General features: G+C 41.5%; 1 protein-coding gene across 1 annotated transcript in view; it reads left to right on the plus strand.

Annotated features, from left to right (window-relative positions):
* The window catches only part of LOC139448917 (uncharacterized), a 40,060-nt gene extending 24,899 nt beyond the window's left edge, over positions 1-15,161 (plus strand). The window contains exons 19-33 of the mRNA XM_071230431.1: positions 216-328; positions 2,273-2,393; positions 2,692-2,761; positions 2,907-3,110; positions 3,220-3,355; positions 4,062-4,184; positions 4,334-4,477; positions 4,786-4,860; positions 6,093-6,233; positions 6,732-6,896; positions 7,624-7,749; positions 11,698-11,973; positions 12,178-12,318; positions 13,276-13,398; positions 14,291-15,161. Coding sequence (XP_071086532.1) covers positions 216-328; positions 2,273-2,393; positions 2,692-2,761; positions 2,907-3,110; positions 3,220-3,355; positions 4,062-4,184; positions 4,334-4,477; positions 4,786-4,860; positions 6,093-6,233; positions 6,732-6,896; positions 7,624-7,749; positions 11,698-11,973; positions 12,178-12,318; positions 13,276-13,398; positions 14,291-14,400 — 2,068 coding nt within the window. The 3' untranslated portion in view covers positions 14,401-15,161. The remainder of the gene's footprint in view (positions 1-215; positions 329-2,272; positions 2,394-2,691; positions 2,762-2,906; positions 3,111-3,219; positions 3,356-4,061; positions 4,185-4,333; positions 4,478-4,785; positions 4,861-6,092; positions 6,234-6,731; positions 6,897-7,623; positions 7,750-11,697; positions 11,974-12,177; positions 12,319-13,275; positions 13,399-14,290) is intronic.
* Positions 15,162-17,686: the final 2,525 nt, after the last annotated feature.

Raw genomic sequence — 17,686 nt, forward strand, 5'->3', positions numbered from 1 at the left:
TCTCCTTTCCCTTGAACCCCTGGTCCACGCTCTTAAACTTGTGGGAGGCATTTGGTGTGTTATTGTCATCTAAACGAGTAAACAGTTTCTGAATATTTACAAACTTGTATAATAGAAAAAACCAACGCACAAATACCCAACACTATATATCTTTGAACGCATCGAGGTCGGCTGATACGCTGGTATGTATTGGATTATTATGTTGTGTCTTGCAGTGACAAGAAGATGCACTCTACATCAGGCCGGGAGAAGCGGAAGGCGGCCAGAGATGTCTTACTGCGATGGACCAGCTCCGAGATACCCTATACATTTGCCCAGGGTCACTTCGGTAAGGCCATATACCGAGTTCCAAACACTTGTATCACTGTACTCATCATTGTGCCACATAGAATGCCCTTTGTATGCAGGGCGGACGAGCAATGGACGGAATTTGCACATCTGTGGATGGAAATCTGCACCCCACACCGATGCGCTCATGCTTATTTCCGTCCGTGTCGCTGATACACATATTTTCTACATTTGAAGCATTTCGTCCTCATATGCTGTGAAGCTTTATCTATCCGATATCAAACTTATAACACCCAAACAGATATAGCCATAGCATAGCTGATATGTGATATCTGTTTCCGATGTGTTACATTTGTAACTGTCACGCCTTGTAACTGAACAGTTTGCGTATTCTACAAAATGAATGCTAATGGACATCGCAGAAACAAACTCCGTGTGAATATTTATTCATTGAAAAATAAATCAGCCGGGAGAAATATAAAACATTCCCCACGAGAACCTGGGTTAATATAGGTACACAGGACACTGCTGCTGGTCGTACGTTGCGACTATTGATCTCGTGCTGAGACTCGGTGACTTGGTTGATTGCGTGTCAATGTACCCCGACAGTGAGGGACATTGCTCATGATATCAGTCACTGGTATATCATTGCAGTCTAGAATGTTAAGATGCCGCAGGGATAAAACTAGGGTCTGGTTAACTGTAAAATAACAAACATAAGCATGGTGTATTGTAACTGACACTAAGTCAACTAAACCTATATTGACAAAACGAATATGTCGTGTCCTGCTTCCCGAGGCAAACGTGTCCACTAGACTACATCAGACACTACGCTCTCCACCCGTGCCATTTAAAGCCTGTTTTGGCTCGATCGTGGCACCACTCCCTGTAGAACACGAGTAGTGTCCCTTGTGATGAAAATGCGACGTCCAATCAGATTGTTGTCCTTATTTCGTATGGTTTTACAGAGACGACTACCATAGCGGTCAATAAGATAACGAAAGGATTCGAGATTTCATCGCTGACAAACAAGTTGTCAGTTGCGAGTTGATTGAAATCTGTGAACCAGTACGAAAATATTTGTCTTCGCTTAATTTTGGGAAATATGTCAGCGCAGTTTCCACAGGCGACGGCTGTGGCCATAACAGCGGGGACCACGTTTTCTGAACCCGGATCTTGATTTTGTAAGACTTTCTCTGAATGGACTATCGATATGTGTGATAGAACTCTCACATGTTTGGACAGATAATGGCAAGGGTGAAAACTGGACTTTGAAATAGGCTAGCAGCACGCCTGCCTCGGGCAGATGTGTCCCGTCCTGCACATATCCATATTCGGGACGTCTGTGGAGTAGTGACGTGGAACAATAGCGAACATGGACTACAGTGACTTAGGGAATGTTGACAATTGTCATCCTTCGTCTCGCCAGAATGTTTTTTCAACCAACATTTAATATATGTTATAGCGTCCTACGCTTCTCACATGGTCAAACAGATTAACGTTTAACTGGCCTGGTTGGATTTGTGCAACTTTATACCACGAGGACGCAGATTCATCTTAATGCTATCAGCCACGGATACGCTGCACTCCAAGCCGTCGTGACATGACTGGAAGTTTGTTGAAAGCGACCCGAGAGCTAAAAAACGGCAGTAGAAAAAATATGAAGGTACCACAGTAAAGCTGGTAAGGTGTCGTAATTTTTAATTAATACACTTTAATGCTCATATTAATCTCCATTGCGGCACCAACGTTTCAGACATTGAAATTTTTGTTTGAAATGTCAATCTTAACCTTAAGGTTAGTGTCTAGACCTGGGTACCGTTCACAAAGCGATCTTAGCGCTAAGACTGTCGTAGGTCTATGTTAAAGTATGGGAGTTACGATCGTCTTACTGCTACGATCGCTTTGTGGAACAGTTCCCTGACCTCGTTGTTTATACACCTGCAATGAGATCCACGGTGAGTACCTGTCTCTTCTGTGCCAGATAAGAAGGAAAGGTTCATGATCAAGCAGGCGATGACAGAGTGGGAGCGGTACACGTGCCTCAAGTTTCGACCCGCTCAGGCCGCAGATCCTAACGTTGTCCGCTTCCAGAATGGAGAAGGGTGAGTCTCTCAGGAAGATACCAGGCTGATCTACAAGCTGTTACACCAAATACATTCTGCTAAACATTTTCCCCAGATGATTGGTATTTGTGAGTAGGTTAAATACATCTATGCTCACACAGGCCAGTCTTTCGACATGTATCTTCATCTGTAACAAACTGACATAAGATCTTTTTTTGCCAAATCTGAAATTAGTTTCAGATATTTCCCCGAAGACCGTATTCCAGTTAATCTTGCTGTAACACAAAAGTGATATAATGTATGTATATACTATATCTGATGTAACCTTCCACTCCAGGTGTAGCTCCCAGCTGGGGATGGTCGGAGGAGTTCAGACACTCAATCTAGAAGCGCCAGGATGCAGATTTGTAAGTATTTATGAATGTTGCCCAAACTAGGACTATCTATCAAGAGGTCAGTGTTCACTAACCATAACCCCTGGGGGGATTCCTTACGTTGATTACCTGGCGGATGTTGCCATGGTTTCTACTTTGATGTTCCCTATACCCACAGAGAGGACTGTACCTGCACGAGATTGGTCATGCCATCGGCCTTGTCCACGAGCACCAGCGCCCAGACAGAGACGACCACATTCGCATCCTTTTCCAGAACGTTGCTCCGCACATGCGTGTATGGTTCAACACGTACTCTCGAGCCAAGGTGAACCTGTACGGCGTCGACTACCAATACTCCTCTATCATGCACTATGGTATCACGGTGAGCACACACAGTTGCCTTTCATTCAGATGTCCGAGTTGCTGCACGACGTATATATAATATTATTTACAAAGGCAACTGACCTGACACCTCTACCCTGCATTTCTAGGCGTTTTCGTACAACGGGCGGGCCCAAACTATCCAGGCTCTGGACGCCGATAGGGAGGAGGAGATTGGCAAGGTGTTCCTCAAGGAGTTGGCCCTCTCTGACATCAAGACGGTCAATCTCATGTACAAGTGTGGAGGTGGGCGGCCTTCGTATACTGCATAAAGTATTCAATATGCTACTTCTTATAGACAACAGATCAGCAGTATCCATACGTGTCGTAAGTGCTGACAATGGGAGGACCGGGTGGAACCATGCAATGTGTGTGTGTCCCGACGGCGTTGATCGTGGCGCATGCTTTCAACCACATGTGTGCCTGGCTCGATAACTGACAGGCCGCAATGATTAACTGAGGAAATCGGTGCAGTGCACTGTATTCACCGTGATAGACAACGTGATTGACGTCATTAACACGCGTTACAAATATGATTCATACACACATGGTCATCATACAGTCGGAATCGTACCGAGGACTGTGCTGTTACGGAAATGGTTTTGCTACTTTTATTCTCTTTTTTATTTCGTGTCTTAAAACTTCTAAACGTACAATGCACATGCCTACCAGAAAGCGTGTACTTGTTGGTGAATATTTTGACCATAACTGCGAAGACGCATCAGTCCGATCAGGCAGCTGTAAAAAGCTGTGTCCAGGCACGTATAACTACTTCTTGACATACAGGTAGTTACATCAAGTTTACATGTGACCTTCAAGTCACACGTGAAACAGACTACTTTATTTAGTTATGAATGCATGCACCTCTTAAACATGCATTCATGCACTCTGTGCCCTATTGTCTCTCAAAGTGTCGGCTTACCTTGCTATGACGAGTTGCATTATGTTCCAGAGGGGTGTCCGGCCAACATCCGGTGTAAAGATGGCGGCTTCCTGGACCAGACATGTCGCTGTATTTGCCCCGACGGGTCACGTGACTGCCAGGAGGGCAAGACCACACAAGCTGCCAATGATGGTATGTCTACCCACCAGCATTTAATCTAAAACGCCTGAAAGAAAATAGTAGCAAATAACAATATAAAAAACAGAAATTTACAAGCTTGCAAAAAATAGACCATATATAAGTATAAAGAAGACCAACCATAGGCGACGTGGACATTTCAGAGACCTGCAGCAACGTGTACGACGACTGGCAGTGTTGGATTTGGGCGAACTCCGGGGAGTGTGACCGCAACAGCAAATTCATGACCAAGAACTGTAAGAAAGCCTGTGAACTGTGCGGGCCGAGGACTGACGGGGCGGAGGAAGGTAGGTCGATGTATGCTGTGGCAGTCTGGGTCTGGGTAGAAGAAGAACGCAGTGTAGGAGAAACATGTTCAGATAAAATCAGTCTTCACCAATGAGGTGAAGCTATTTGCACTTAAAGGTCATATCCATCCATGAAGCATGCCATTTATTTTATCATGTATGATGTAGAATCAGAAAACGGATTCAACTATGACATGAATATATATACTTATCAGTCTGATATTTGAAGAATTTACATCTGTTTCTGGAATCAGTGATTACGTATGAACACATTGACGTTAAATAAACAAACCCGCTGTTTATTTCAGAGAACCATTTCACCACATGGGCGTGGCAGTGGTTTGGGATTTTTACAAATATTGTTCCAAAGGACTGGATCATAGGTGTTTTATGCCTGAACTTCCTGGTTTTGTGTCCCAAGCATGTTCGCACACACAATACCCGCCACAGGGTTCGGGGAGGGTTTTTGTAACATTTAATAATAAAAATCCCGTCCGCATTCTATGGATTGATCCTTACTCTTGCCTGGTACACTGTGTTTGTGTAATCTGTTATATGACAATGGCGGATCCAGGGGGACATCCGTGTTTGAAGAACGTGTGTCTCTGTGATAGCTATGCGAAAGTTTCAGTTTAAAGTAACTGATAGATGCAGGTACAGAAGGTATTAAATCACAACAAACACCCCGATCTTCACCCCTCCAAACCAGTATATTCAAAGATAATGTCCCGCTTTGAACATATCCTGGATCCGCACTTGACTGATGTATGTGCCACGTGTCTGCCGCAGACCCCTATACACTTCCAATGCATGCAAACAGTCTGGGCAGCTAACCCAGTAGCCTTGTTGAACATGCTTGTAGCGAGACTGCATGTCACCTAGCCCGCCATCACGTGTTGAATGTACACATACATGCATGGTCTGAACTATACTTTTCTCTTCTGTGTTTGACAGCACTGACATGTCCGTGCACCTCTCTACATACACAATAGAACTTGATTGCCTACTTATTGCAATAAATCAGCATTTAGATTGTCATTATCTCCAGTTGATACAGATCAACGTATATCTTGCATTGCTGATAGCCTTTGTCGAAGTACCTGCAGCAAACATACCTGTCTGCACAGTTTAGTAAATTACTGAGAAGACCTGACTACTGTTACCAAGACTGCGTTGTACACATGACTTCAGTAACATCTGGATGGTAACCACACGCCTTGTCGTAAGAGGCGACTAACGGGGTCGGGTGGTCAGGCTCGCTGACTTGGTTGAGGCATGTCATCGTATCCCAATTGCGTGGATCGATGCTCATGATGTTAAATACTGGATTGTCTGGTTCAGGCTCTATTATTTACAGATCGCGGTCAGATAGCTGGAATATTGCTGAGTGTGGCGTTTAACAACAAACAAACAAACGTTTCACCAAGGGCCCACATTTACATAATAAAGATTATTGTCAATAACCTTATTCTATGATCAATGCAAGTATGATGTCTGTAAATAGCCCTGACATATGAAGGCTAAAAACACGTGGTGGTTGGACTGTATGCTTTTCGTCTGACCTCACTTGTATTTCTCGTGTGCAAATACGTAACAGAATGTTTTACATAACCAGGTATATGTAAAGATATCTACTCTGCCGAGAAGTGTGCCAAGTGGAGGCAACATGGCGACTGCGCCACCAACGAGTGGTGGATGTCCCGGAACTGCAAGAAGACGTGCAACGCCTGTGGGAATAAAGAGACCCGCCCTGAGAGTAGGTACCTTGTTTCTACTGGGACGGGCGAGTGTGACCAGTGGTGGGGGATGAGTAAAGGGACCCGGCCTGAGAGTAGGTACCTTGTTTCTACTGGGGCAGGTGGGTTGGACTTGAGTGGTTTGGGGTTAAGTAAAGAGTAACAAATTATTTCAGTAGCGTAGGCTTCAGAGAAGGAATGAGACGACGTGAACGTATAGTTCTAGAGATGGACACAAGTGGACACAATTTGAACGGTTGATATTGTGGTGTGGATTTAGACAAGTAGATTAGGGGAATGGGTGGGGTCTGGATTAGTTATGTGATTAAGGGAACATGTACTTGATTAGTATGGCTCCGTTGCAGAAAGCAATCGTTACGCTACGATCGTTTCGTGAAACCGGGCCTAGAAAAATATTTGGTTCTGCGCCTTGATGTGTTGATGGATCATTTGTTACAACACAGGGTGGACATAAGACATAGGTGCATACATACAACAGTATGACGTTGTTTCTTCAGCTAAGTGTAACAACAAGCACAACAGTGTGGAGTGTGACAAGTGGGCGGTGGAGGGCGAGTGTCAGATCAACCCCAAATGGATGGCCAAACATTGTCAGAGATCTTGTCAGGTGTGCCACACGTCCACCAACAACGACGACGACGAGGAGGAGAACGAAGACGAAGGTGATTAGATCCATCTTTTGTCGGCTATCATTTCAAGGCTACATGTCAGACATATTACCAAACAAACACCATCAAAGTTATTTATTTTAGAATTGATTTCACTTGGTGTGAGTTCGCTGTAGTTGGAACCTTCATAGAAGGAGAGGGCCACGCTGTATGAACGTCGGAGCTTGCGTCAGCGATCATACACTATTTGACACTTACCCAATCAAGGTTCCTACTCCAATGAACTCACACAAAGTGAAACTCAATTCTTAATTTTTCACTATTTTATATCTCGAGGGATGTAGTTCTACGTGAGTTCATGTTTACATCGACTGCCATGCAACAACCAGCTGTTTCGCGGGTTGAAATAGTTCCCCAAATAGAGAGTCGACATGAGCGTATGTATGCTCAACTTACTTTACAGGAACATCTGCTGTAGTTTGTTTCCAAGAAAAGTATTTAAATAATAACTACCTCAATAAGTCTCTCACAGTGACAACACGTCTTAATACATGTACATCAAGTACAAGAAGTCAAGATGGCCCACACGATAAACGTGACGAGAGAGATTTCCGAAGTTGTTGATGAAGCTGTGGCGGTTATGTGTTTGTCATCTTTGATCAGTTGTCCGATCATTGAAAGGTGATTATAAAGATGTGTCAAATAGACACTTAGGTATTGTGCGTACATGTGTCAGGGTATATGTACGACAGCGACTATAATCGTTCACTATGGTGTACAGGTGTGTGTTTGGACCGCCACAGTGACAAGGCTGCCTGTAAGCGCTGGGCCAGCAAGGGGGAGTGCAGCGCCAACCCAGTGTGGATGATCCCCAATTGCAGGAAGTCCTGCAACAAGTGCGAGGACGGTGAGGACAGTCGCAGCAGCAGGTTATACTTGAAACACTCATCCTTCTGGAGGATGCAAACACATGATTCTCTGAATCGTCCAATACAATACAAACAATGTCAACACACATTGCCCTCAATCTTTCAATACGATGCATACAATTTCAAGACACACTGCCCTTAATCATAATACAGCAATACAATGTTAACACACACTGCCCTCAATCATCTTGCATCACATACAAAGTCAAAACACACTGCCCTCAATCATCTTGCATCACATACAAAGTCAACACACATTGCCCTCAATCATCTTGCATCACATACAAAGTCAAAACACACTGCCCTCAATCATCTTGCATCACATACAAAGTCAACACACACTGCCCTCAATCATCTTGCATCACATACAAAGTCAACACACACTGCCCTCAATCATCTTGCATCACATACAAAGTCAACACACACTGCCCTCAATCATCTTGCATCACATTCAATGTCAAAACACACTGCCCTCAATCATCTTGCATCACATACAAAGTCAAAACACACTGCCCTCAATCATCTTGCATCACATACAAAGTCAACACACACTGCCCTCAATCATCTTGCATCACATACAATGTCAACACACATTGCCCTCAATCATCTTGCATCACATACAAAGTCAAAACACACTGACCTCAATCATCTTGCATCACATACAAAGTCAACACACATTGCTCTCAATCATGCATTACATACAATGTCAACAAACACTGCCCTCAATCATCATACATTGTATACAATGCCAACACACACTACCCTCAGTCAAAATACAGTAGAAATAATGTCAACACACACTGCCCTCAATCACAATACAGTAGATACAATGTCAACACACACTGCCCTCAATCAAAATACAGTAGAAACAATGTCAACACACACTGCCCTCAATCATGCATTACATACAATGTCAACAAACACTGCCCTCAATCATCATACATTGTATACAATGCCAACACACACTACCCTCAGTCAAAATACAGTAGAAACAATGTCAACACACACTGCCCTCAATCAAAATACAGTAGAAACAATGTCAACACACACTGCCCTCAATCAAAATACTGTAGAAACAATGTCAACACACACTGCCCTCAATCAAAATACAGTAGATACAATGTCAACACACACTGCCCTCAGTCACAATACAGTAGAAACAATGCCAACACACACTACCCTCAGTCAAAATACAGTAGAAATAATGTCAACACACACTGCCCTCAATCACAATACAGTAGATACAATGTCAACACACACTGCCCTCAATCAAAATACAGTAGAAACAATGTCAACACAAACTGCCCTCAACCATGCATTACATACAATGTCAACAAACACTGCCCTCAATCAAAATATAGTTGAAACAATGTCAACACACACTGCCCTCAATCATGCATTACATATAAGGTCAACACAAACTGCCCTCAATCAAAATACAGTAGATACAATGTCAACACACACTGCCCTCAATCATGCATTACATATAAGGTCAACACAAACTGCCCTCAATCAAAATACAGTAGATTCAATGTCAACACACACTGCCCTCAATCATGCATTACATATAAGGTCAACACAAACTGCCCTCAATCAAAATACAGTAGATACAATGTCAACACACACTGCCCTCAATCAAAATATAGTTGAAACAATGTCAACACACACTGCCCTCAATCACAATACAGTAGATTCAATGTCAACACACACTGCCCTCAATCATGCATTACATACAATGTAAACACACATCGCCCTCAGGCAAAATACAGTTTATACAATGTAAACACACATTGCCCTCAAACAAAATACAGTTCATACAATGTAAACACACATAGCCCTCAATCAAAATACAGTTCAAACAATGTCAACACACGCTGCCCTCAATCAAAATAAAGTTCATACAATGTCAAAACACACTGCTCTCAATCTTGCATTACATACAATGTCAACACACACTCCCCTCAGTCAAAATACAGTTCATACAATGTAAACACACATTGCCCTCAATCAAAATACAGTAGGCACATGTCATCACACACTGCCCTCAATCAAAATACAGTAGATACAATGTCAACACACACTGCCCTCAATCAAAATACAGTAGACACAAGTCAAAACACATTGCCCTCAGTCATGCATAACATATGATGTCAACACACACTGCCCTCAATCAAAATACAGTGTATACAATGTCAACACACACTGCCCTCAATCAAAATACAGTAGATACAATGTCAACACACACTGCCCTCAATCAAAATACAGTAGATACAATGTCAACACACACTGCCCTCAATCAAAATACAGTTCATACAATGTCAACACACACTGCCCTCAATCATGCATTACATATGATGTCAACACACACTGCCCTCAATCATGCATTACATATGATGTCAACACACACTGCCCTCAATCAAAATACAGTGTATACAATGTCAACACACACTGCCCTCAATCAAAATACAGTTCATACAATGTCAACACACACTGCCCTCAATCATGCATTACATATGATGTCAACACACACTGCCCTCAATCATGCATTACATATAATGTCAACACACACTACCCTGAATCATGCATTACATACAATGTCAACACACACTACCCCCACTCATGCATTACATATAATGTCAACACACACTACCCTGAATCAAATACAGTAGATACAATGTCAACACACACTGCCCTCAATCAAAATACAGTTCATACAATGTCAACACACACTGACCTCAATCATGCATTACATACAATGTCAACACACACTACCCCCAATCATGCATTACATATAATGTCAACACACACTACCCTGAATCAAAATTCAGTAGATACAATGTCAACACACACTACCCTTAGTCAAAATACAGTTCATACAATGTCAACACACATTGCCCTCAATAAAAATACTGTTCATACAATGTAAACACAGATTGCCCTCAATCAAAATACAGTTCATACAATGTCGACACACACTGCCATCAATCAAAATACAGTTCATACAATGTCAACACACATTGCCCTCAATCAAAATACAGTTCATACAATGTAAACACACACTGCCCTCAATCATAATACTGTACATACAATGTCAACACACACTGCCCTCAATCATACGGTTCATTCAATGGCAAAACACATTGCCCTCAATCATAATACAGTACATACAATTTCAACCCACACTGCCCTCAATCATACAGTACATACAATGTCAACACACACTGCCCCAATCATAATACATTACATACAATCTAAACCAACGCTGCCCTCCATCATGCATTAAATATAATGTCAACACACACTGCCCTCAATCATCATGCATTGCATACAATGTCAAAACACGATGCTGTCAATAATGTAATACTATACGTACACCGTCAACATAAACTGGTTTTAAAGAAGACTGGGGGTAAGCAATGAATTTGCAACCACATGACCTCTGCCATGTTCGAATGTTGTTACATTATGCCGAAAAAAAGCAAATTTATTGATTTTCAAAGATAAGATGTCTAAGACACCTGCTAGCAGTTGTGTATTATGCGAATAAATATTTTATTTTTAAATTAAAGTTTTTATCTTAAAAATTAAAACCTTGTAGAAGTAGTCTTTTAGTGCTGACTGAGCGCCAGTACAGTTCGTTTTGGGGATAAAATATCGCTAACTTAAGATATTTGCAATTGAAAATCAAACATATAATAAACTCAACTGGATGTTAAAGTTTCCTTTGCCCCTCAGTGTATCTATGACAGAGTGTTTCTGGGAAGAAAGTAAGTGTCGAGGAAGTCTTATTTGTTCAAGCTGTTTGTGCAGGTCATGCGCACTTTTAAATCACAAATGATTGGATGAGTTGGTCATCATGTCACACACATTAAATATCAAAATATGTGGTAAACAAACTACATCGAATCTAATACTTTATATTGCAGGAACGTGTAAAAATGTGTATGAGGATCGCCAATGCGACATCTGGTCGTCTGAAGGCGAATGTAAGAAAAATCCGAACTGGATGGCAAACAATTGTGCCGTATCGTGTAACAAGTGTTCAGGAACTGGTTCGGGAACAGGCACCGGGACCGGGACCGGGACCGGAACCGGAACCGGAACCGGAACCGGAACTGGAACTGGAACTGGAACTGGAACCGGTACGGGCACTGGAACTGGAACTGGAACCGGAACCGGAACTGGAACAAATGGAACAGACAGTAAGTAAAGTTTATCTATCAAGTAGTTACTCTATGCTCTTTGGTATATTTGATACGTAGCGACAATGGTATCATCACCTAATTTTATGTGAAAATTGATTAATACTATAGCGAAGAATAAGAACAATAAAAAGGTTTGAATAAGTCACGGAATGTTACTGACTGTGTACCAGTATCGATGACGTCAGTTGCATCTTTCCACAGAGACATGTAGAAACAGTCATAATGATGTGGAGTGCAGGACTTGGGCAATGAACGGCCACTGCGACATCAACCCGTCCTGGATGCTCACCAACTGTCGGAAGGCGTGTAAAGTCTGTCATACGCAGACAATCGTCCCGGACGGTAAGTCAACACTGTGGACGTTAATATCACCACGACTCACTAGCTGCCAACACATCATAACAGAAAAATAGTAGTACAGCGACTAACTCGTCAGTATGTACCGATACATTTGACAACCTGATGTCTTTCCTGCAAAATAATGCTACACGGGATACCTGATATAACTGGTTACACTTTTGATGCATTACTACTATATTTCTGTATTGTCCTGTAACATACATGATGAATTGTCTTGCATGTGACATCACACGTCTTCATTACCATCACATGCCTATGACGTATGTAAAGAAGTATGTAAAGTAAACCATCACACACTTATCATTTAAGTCACAGTAAATAAATTGCAAGTGATTCCGTGGCATTTGATTAGCTAACCAAGCAGTTATGTTTGCATTTATGTTTCCGAAAAAAGAGAGATTAGGCCACGCCCACAAACGGACTACTGTTTCCTAATTGGCTACGCGGATTTACACCGTGTACACCGGTCCTTACGTCCATACCTCATACATACAAACAATATTGAAGTCTATTGCTAATTCCTTGAGATTGATAACGTCTAACATTTAAATGCCATACTAATAATTTATGTAAAAGCGGTTGATTTCCTGGGAACTGTGCTTCAAGATAATATCTCGCTACTAACAAACCACCGCTTCACTGCCTCATCTGTCAACGAACGAAGACACTTAAAGGTAATCCGGAATTAAGTTCACATTTTTGCATGAAAAATGATTTTATTGTGAGCAGTTTAACCTATAACTCCCATTTGAATAAAGCACATATTTATCATTCTCTTCACGATTTTACATTATTTTCTCTGAAAGAAGAAAGAGAAAAGAAATGTGTCAATGTGAATGTATATTTCTTCCTCCAAACGAGACAGTTGTTATTGTTATTAACGTTGTGCAAATACTAAAAACATACGATAGAGTTGAACAGGAATTATTTCCCTTTCAGGGCCATGCGTGAACAAGAACTTCCTGTGTAGCACGTGGACTAAACACGGCCACTGTGACATCAACCCCGGGTACATGCTGACCAACTGCCAGAAGTCGTGTAGAGTCTGCACTGTGGACGAAGGTACAGAATTAACGCAGTTACCTGGGTAGCTGTGAGATGGGGCATGTTGTCATCCAGCAATGTTACAGATATATCACAACAGACTACTAAGTGTCTGCACCCGATTACTCAAGACAATCCACGTCGTCGGTATACTGTATACCATAGTCAGCCACGTCACTCATTGTTTCCACTCGATCATCATTTCAGACGATTTATTCAGCAGCCTTTTATACTGACAATCTCAATAAAATCAGACCTTAGTTCTCGCTACCGCTAAACAAAGATCTGAAGACATCCTATTAGGGGTCACGTCAGAACGACCTTTCATCCGACCAATCAGAGTGTCACTTACCAGATCATGAAAGTGACAGTCGGAATGTGATTTCTAATCATACAACCTCGAAAACATTAACACACGATATTCCGAACGATAGTTACGGGTTTAACGACTGAATCCATACAATCTAGACCATCTATTAGCCATTACAGAATGTTCTTTTGATCAGGTTTCAAATTTGTAATCGAGAATATGTCAAAATATGTTTCGAAGCGTAGTCGCCAATTTGAAATTAGTGCCGTAAAGCACGAGAAAGCAGCCTTCTGATTGGTCATTCCATTGGTCGTTCAAAGTTCGCGCAAGGTCGGGCTGACGTGACCCGTAATGGGATGTCCTCAGATCTTTGTTTAGCGGTAGCGAGAACTAAGATCTGATTTTAATGAGATTGTTTATACTGAGGATCTATTTTTTGAAAAGCAATAGTGGTTATCATTGTACACATTGTATTGTTTCAAGGCATAAAGACCGGTAAACTCCACCACTGTCCACTACAGGTATTGACTAACACAAACACACACCTACCTTTGCTTCAACTAAACCAGCACCTAAACACGGTACTTGTGTATGTTGCAGGAGAGACAGGAGACACAACAACCGGCCGCCCTACAAGTGGATGTGCAACTCTGTCAGCCCTAACAGTCGTCCTGCCAGCCATTGCTCATTACGTTTTGAAATGTCTCTAAGTTCTTGAACATATCAAATGCACCACTCATTATAGACTCGTCAGTGAGAGATGTGGGTTTCCAGGGACACTCAACTAAAACAGATGAGAAGAAATATGGATTTAAGGAAACCTTTTGCACATTCTACATGTATGAATTATCTCCCTTATTCTGAACTCAATTCATTTTGTTTATTGACTAGGTACTGGTTATCGTGACAATTAAATATGAACAATGTAATACAATACATCCATCACAAAAGGAAATTTCAACTTGAATATTTTATTTTGAATACAAATAGTGTAGATAAATGTTTATTGAAATAGGTTGAACCGCCATGTAGTCTTGTGGATAGAGCGTCTGCCCGGAGAGCGTTTCTATCCCCTGTCTCCGTCACACCAAAATAGGTCTAAAGATGGTACTTGTTGTTACCCTGCCTGGCACACGGCATTGAGGGGCTAAATCAAGGTATACTGTGTCTGAGTGGTGTATCAATGCTAAGCTGCGGCTTGGTTTATCAATGGAATAACACTGTTAAGTCGTCGTAAATCTTTTGAACCTTATAAGTGCAATAATCTTGAGTGCGACCTTAAGCCCATTGTATCTCACCTGAAAAAGGTTGGACCCAGTCTTTTCCGATCTTTAGGGGAACTATCCTTGATGTGTTACTGAATATTTATCTTTTGCCTATTTGTATTTAACATGAAGTTCATCGCGGGCGATGACGCATGTTTTACACTATATGTAATAATTTTTGTCATGTATATTGAATGATTTTAACAGTTCGCAAATAAATACTTTTTTAATACATGACGATGTTTTATATGTGTTTGTGATGCTTCGACTAACTGGGTGTGGTAGTTGCACCCACAGAGCATCCGTGTGTTATACTATAGTATACATCACAGGATACCACAGAGACCCCATGTGTTATACTATAGTATGCATCACAGGATACCACAAGAGAACCAATGTGTTACACTATAGTATTCATCACAGGATACCACAAGAACACCCATGTGTTATACTATAGTATGCATCACAGGATACCACAAGAAAACCCATGTGTTATACTATAGTATGCATCACAGGATACCACAAGAGCACCTCTGTGTTATACTATTGTATGCATCCCAGGATACCACAAGAAAACCCATGTGTTATACTATTGTATGCATCACAGGATACCACAAGAACACCCATGTGTTATGCTATAGTATGCATCACAGGGTACCACAGGAGCACCCATGTGTTATGCTATAGTATGCATCACAGGATACCACAAGAGAACACATGTGGTATTGTATAGTATGCATCACAGGATACCACAAGAAAACCCATTTGTTATACTATAGTATGCATCACAGGATACCACAAGAGCACCTATGTGTTATACTGTAGTATTCATCACAGGATACCACAAGAAAACCCATGTGTTATACTATTGTATGCATCACAGGATACCACAAGAGAACCCATGTGTTATACTGTAGTATGCATCACAGGATACCACAATAGCACCCATGTGTTATACTATAGTATGCATCACAGATTGATGCTCGTGATGTCAATAAGTGGATTGTCTGGCCCAGACTCGATTGTTTACAGACCGCCGTCAGCTGGAATATTGCTGTGTGCGGCGTTAAACAACAAACACACAAACGTTTCACCAAGGGCCCACATTTACATAACATAGATTATTGTCTATAACTAATTGTATGATCGATGCAAGTGTAAATGAATATATTATATGACAAGTTTACGATATATAGTATGCTCCATGTTGGCCAAATGAGACAATCATGTGAGCAGATGTAATTATTGCAAACAACATTCTTCCCTGATTGCATATATGTTTCATCTTACACCTCGCTATTCCAAGGATATCCCCCCATCCACAGACTCGTAAATATACCATCCTCCATTGATGTGTATCCGCCGTATAGCTCGAGGGGTTCTCTCACTGTTTCTCGCAATGCTCAGTTCAGATAGATGGGACGTGTGCGGAGTCTGATCATTTAACTGATGTATGTTCAACAGCCCAGTGCAACGACCGAGATGGGGGATGCGCGAACTGGGCAAAGTACGGCTTCTGTGAGAGCAACCCCGGATACAACCTCATCTACTGCAAGAAGTCGTGCAACAACTGCAACGGTGAGGATATTGCTTTCGGATGTTTTGTCTATCTTAATCTGCTAAGGTAACAGTTTAAATGTGGTTAGCAGATCAACGCTGAACACTTAGCCACGTCGCGTCATATTGCATGTGGTGTTAAGAACATCGGGACAGTATTAACCAATTTTATCATCCAAAACTGGCTCCCACAGGAGATATCGCTTGGATGAGATCAAGCGTTATCTACACTGTAGATATCGCTGCAATGAAATTACATCACAATGCTTTGCAGACCATTGTGACGTCACTGGTTACCATGACGTCACAATCAAATGACATCACTAATGGCTCTGCTACTGAAGCTGTTAGCAGTACTTTTTTCACTAAAGACACTGCTAATTACTGTCTACAAATTGAAAAAGTTGGAAGAATGATGTTGGATGATAAATAAAATCTCACCCTCGTGTCTTTTGATATCAAATATATCAACACTCGTTTATAAAAGTGGCAAAAATCCTCGGCAAGCCTCGGATTTTTTCCACTTTTATCAACTCGTGTTGATATATTTGATATCAAAAGACACTTGGGTGAGATTCTCTATGTCAGTGATATGTAAACTCAGCTACGTGATTGTTTCCGTCTTGTAAAAAAACATTCACGTCAGCTGACATTCAAGTCATGACGTCACCTCCTTGTGACGTCACTCAGTTCTGAGAGTCCGAACAGGTGGATATAACACAACTCTGTTTCACCAAACCTAACTCTTTGGAACTTTGTCTTTGTGAACTAGTCATGATAATTCTTTCACATGTGTCAATGGCGCAGTGTATGGGATCTTACGAACTGTGTCGTCGGGTACACCACTCGATCATAAATACAGATGTTGGATGTTAATATTTTATGTCTTATTAAGTTTTAATATATTTGGGCCGAACGGTTTTGAAACATATAATTGATAATATAATAGAGAAATTGGTATTATTATTTTTTTATCAAGGAAAACTTGCCATTCTTCTTAAACTTTCAAAGAATGATAAGGCCTCTTTCTGGGCCACGGAAATGCATGATTTAAGAAATTAGCAAAACCAGTAGACACTGTTATGAAAGCTATCAAACTATAACTATGTTACCACCTGTTTGTAATGCCGTTATCTGGGCACAATTGCGTTGTGCTTTAGATTTATTCTTTTCC

Source organism: Haliotis cracherodii, unplaced genomic scaffold (genome assembly GCF_022045235.1).
Source record: "Haliotis cracherodii isolate W230 unplaced genomic scaffold, xgHalCrac1.p SCAF_7, whole genome shotgun sequence".
NCBI lineage: Eukaryota > Metazoa > Mollusca > Gastropoda > Lepetellida > Haliotidae > Haliotis > Haliotis cracherodii.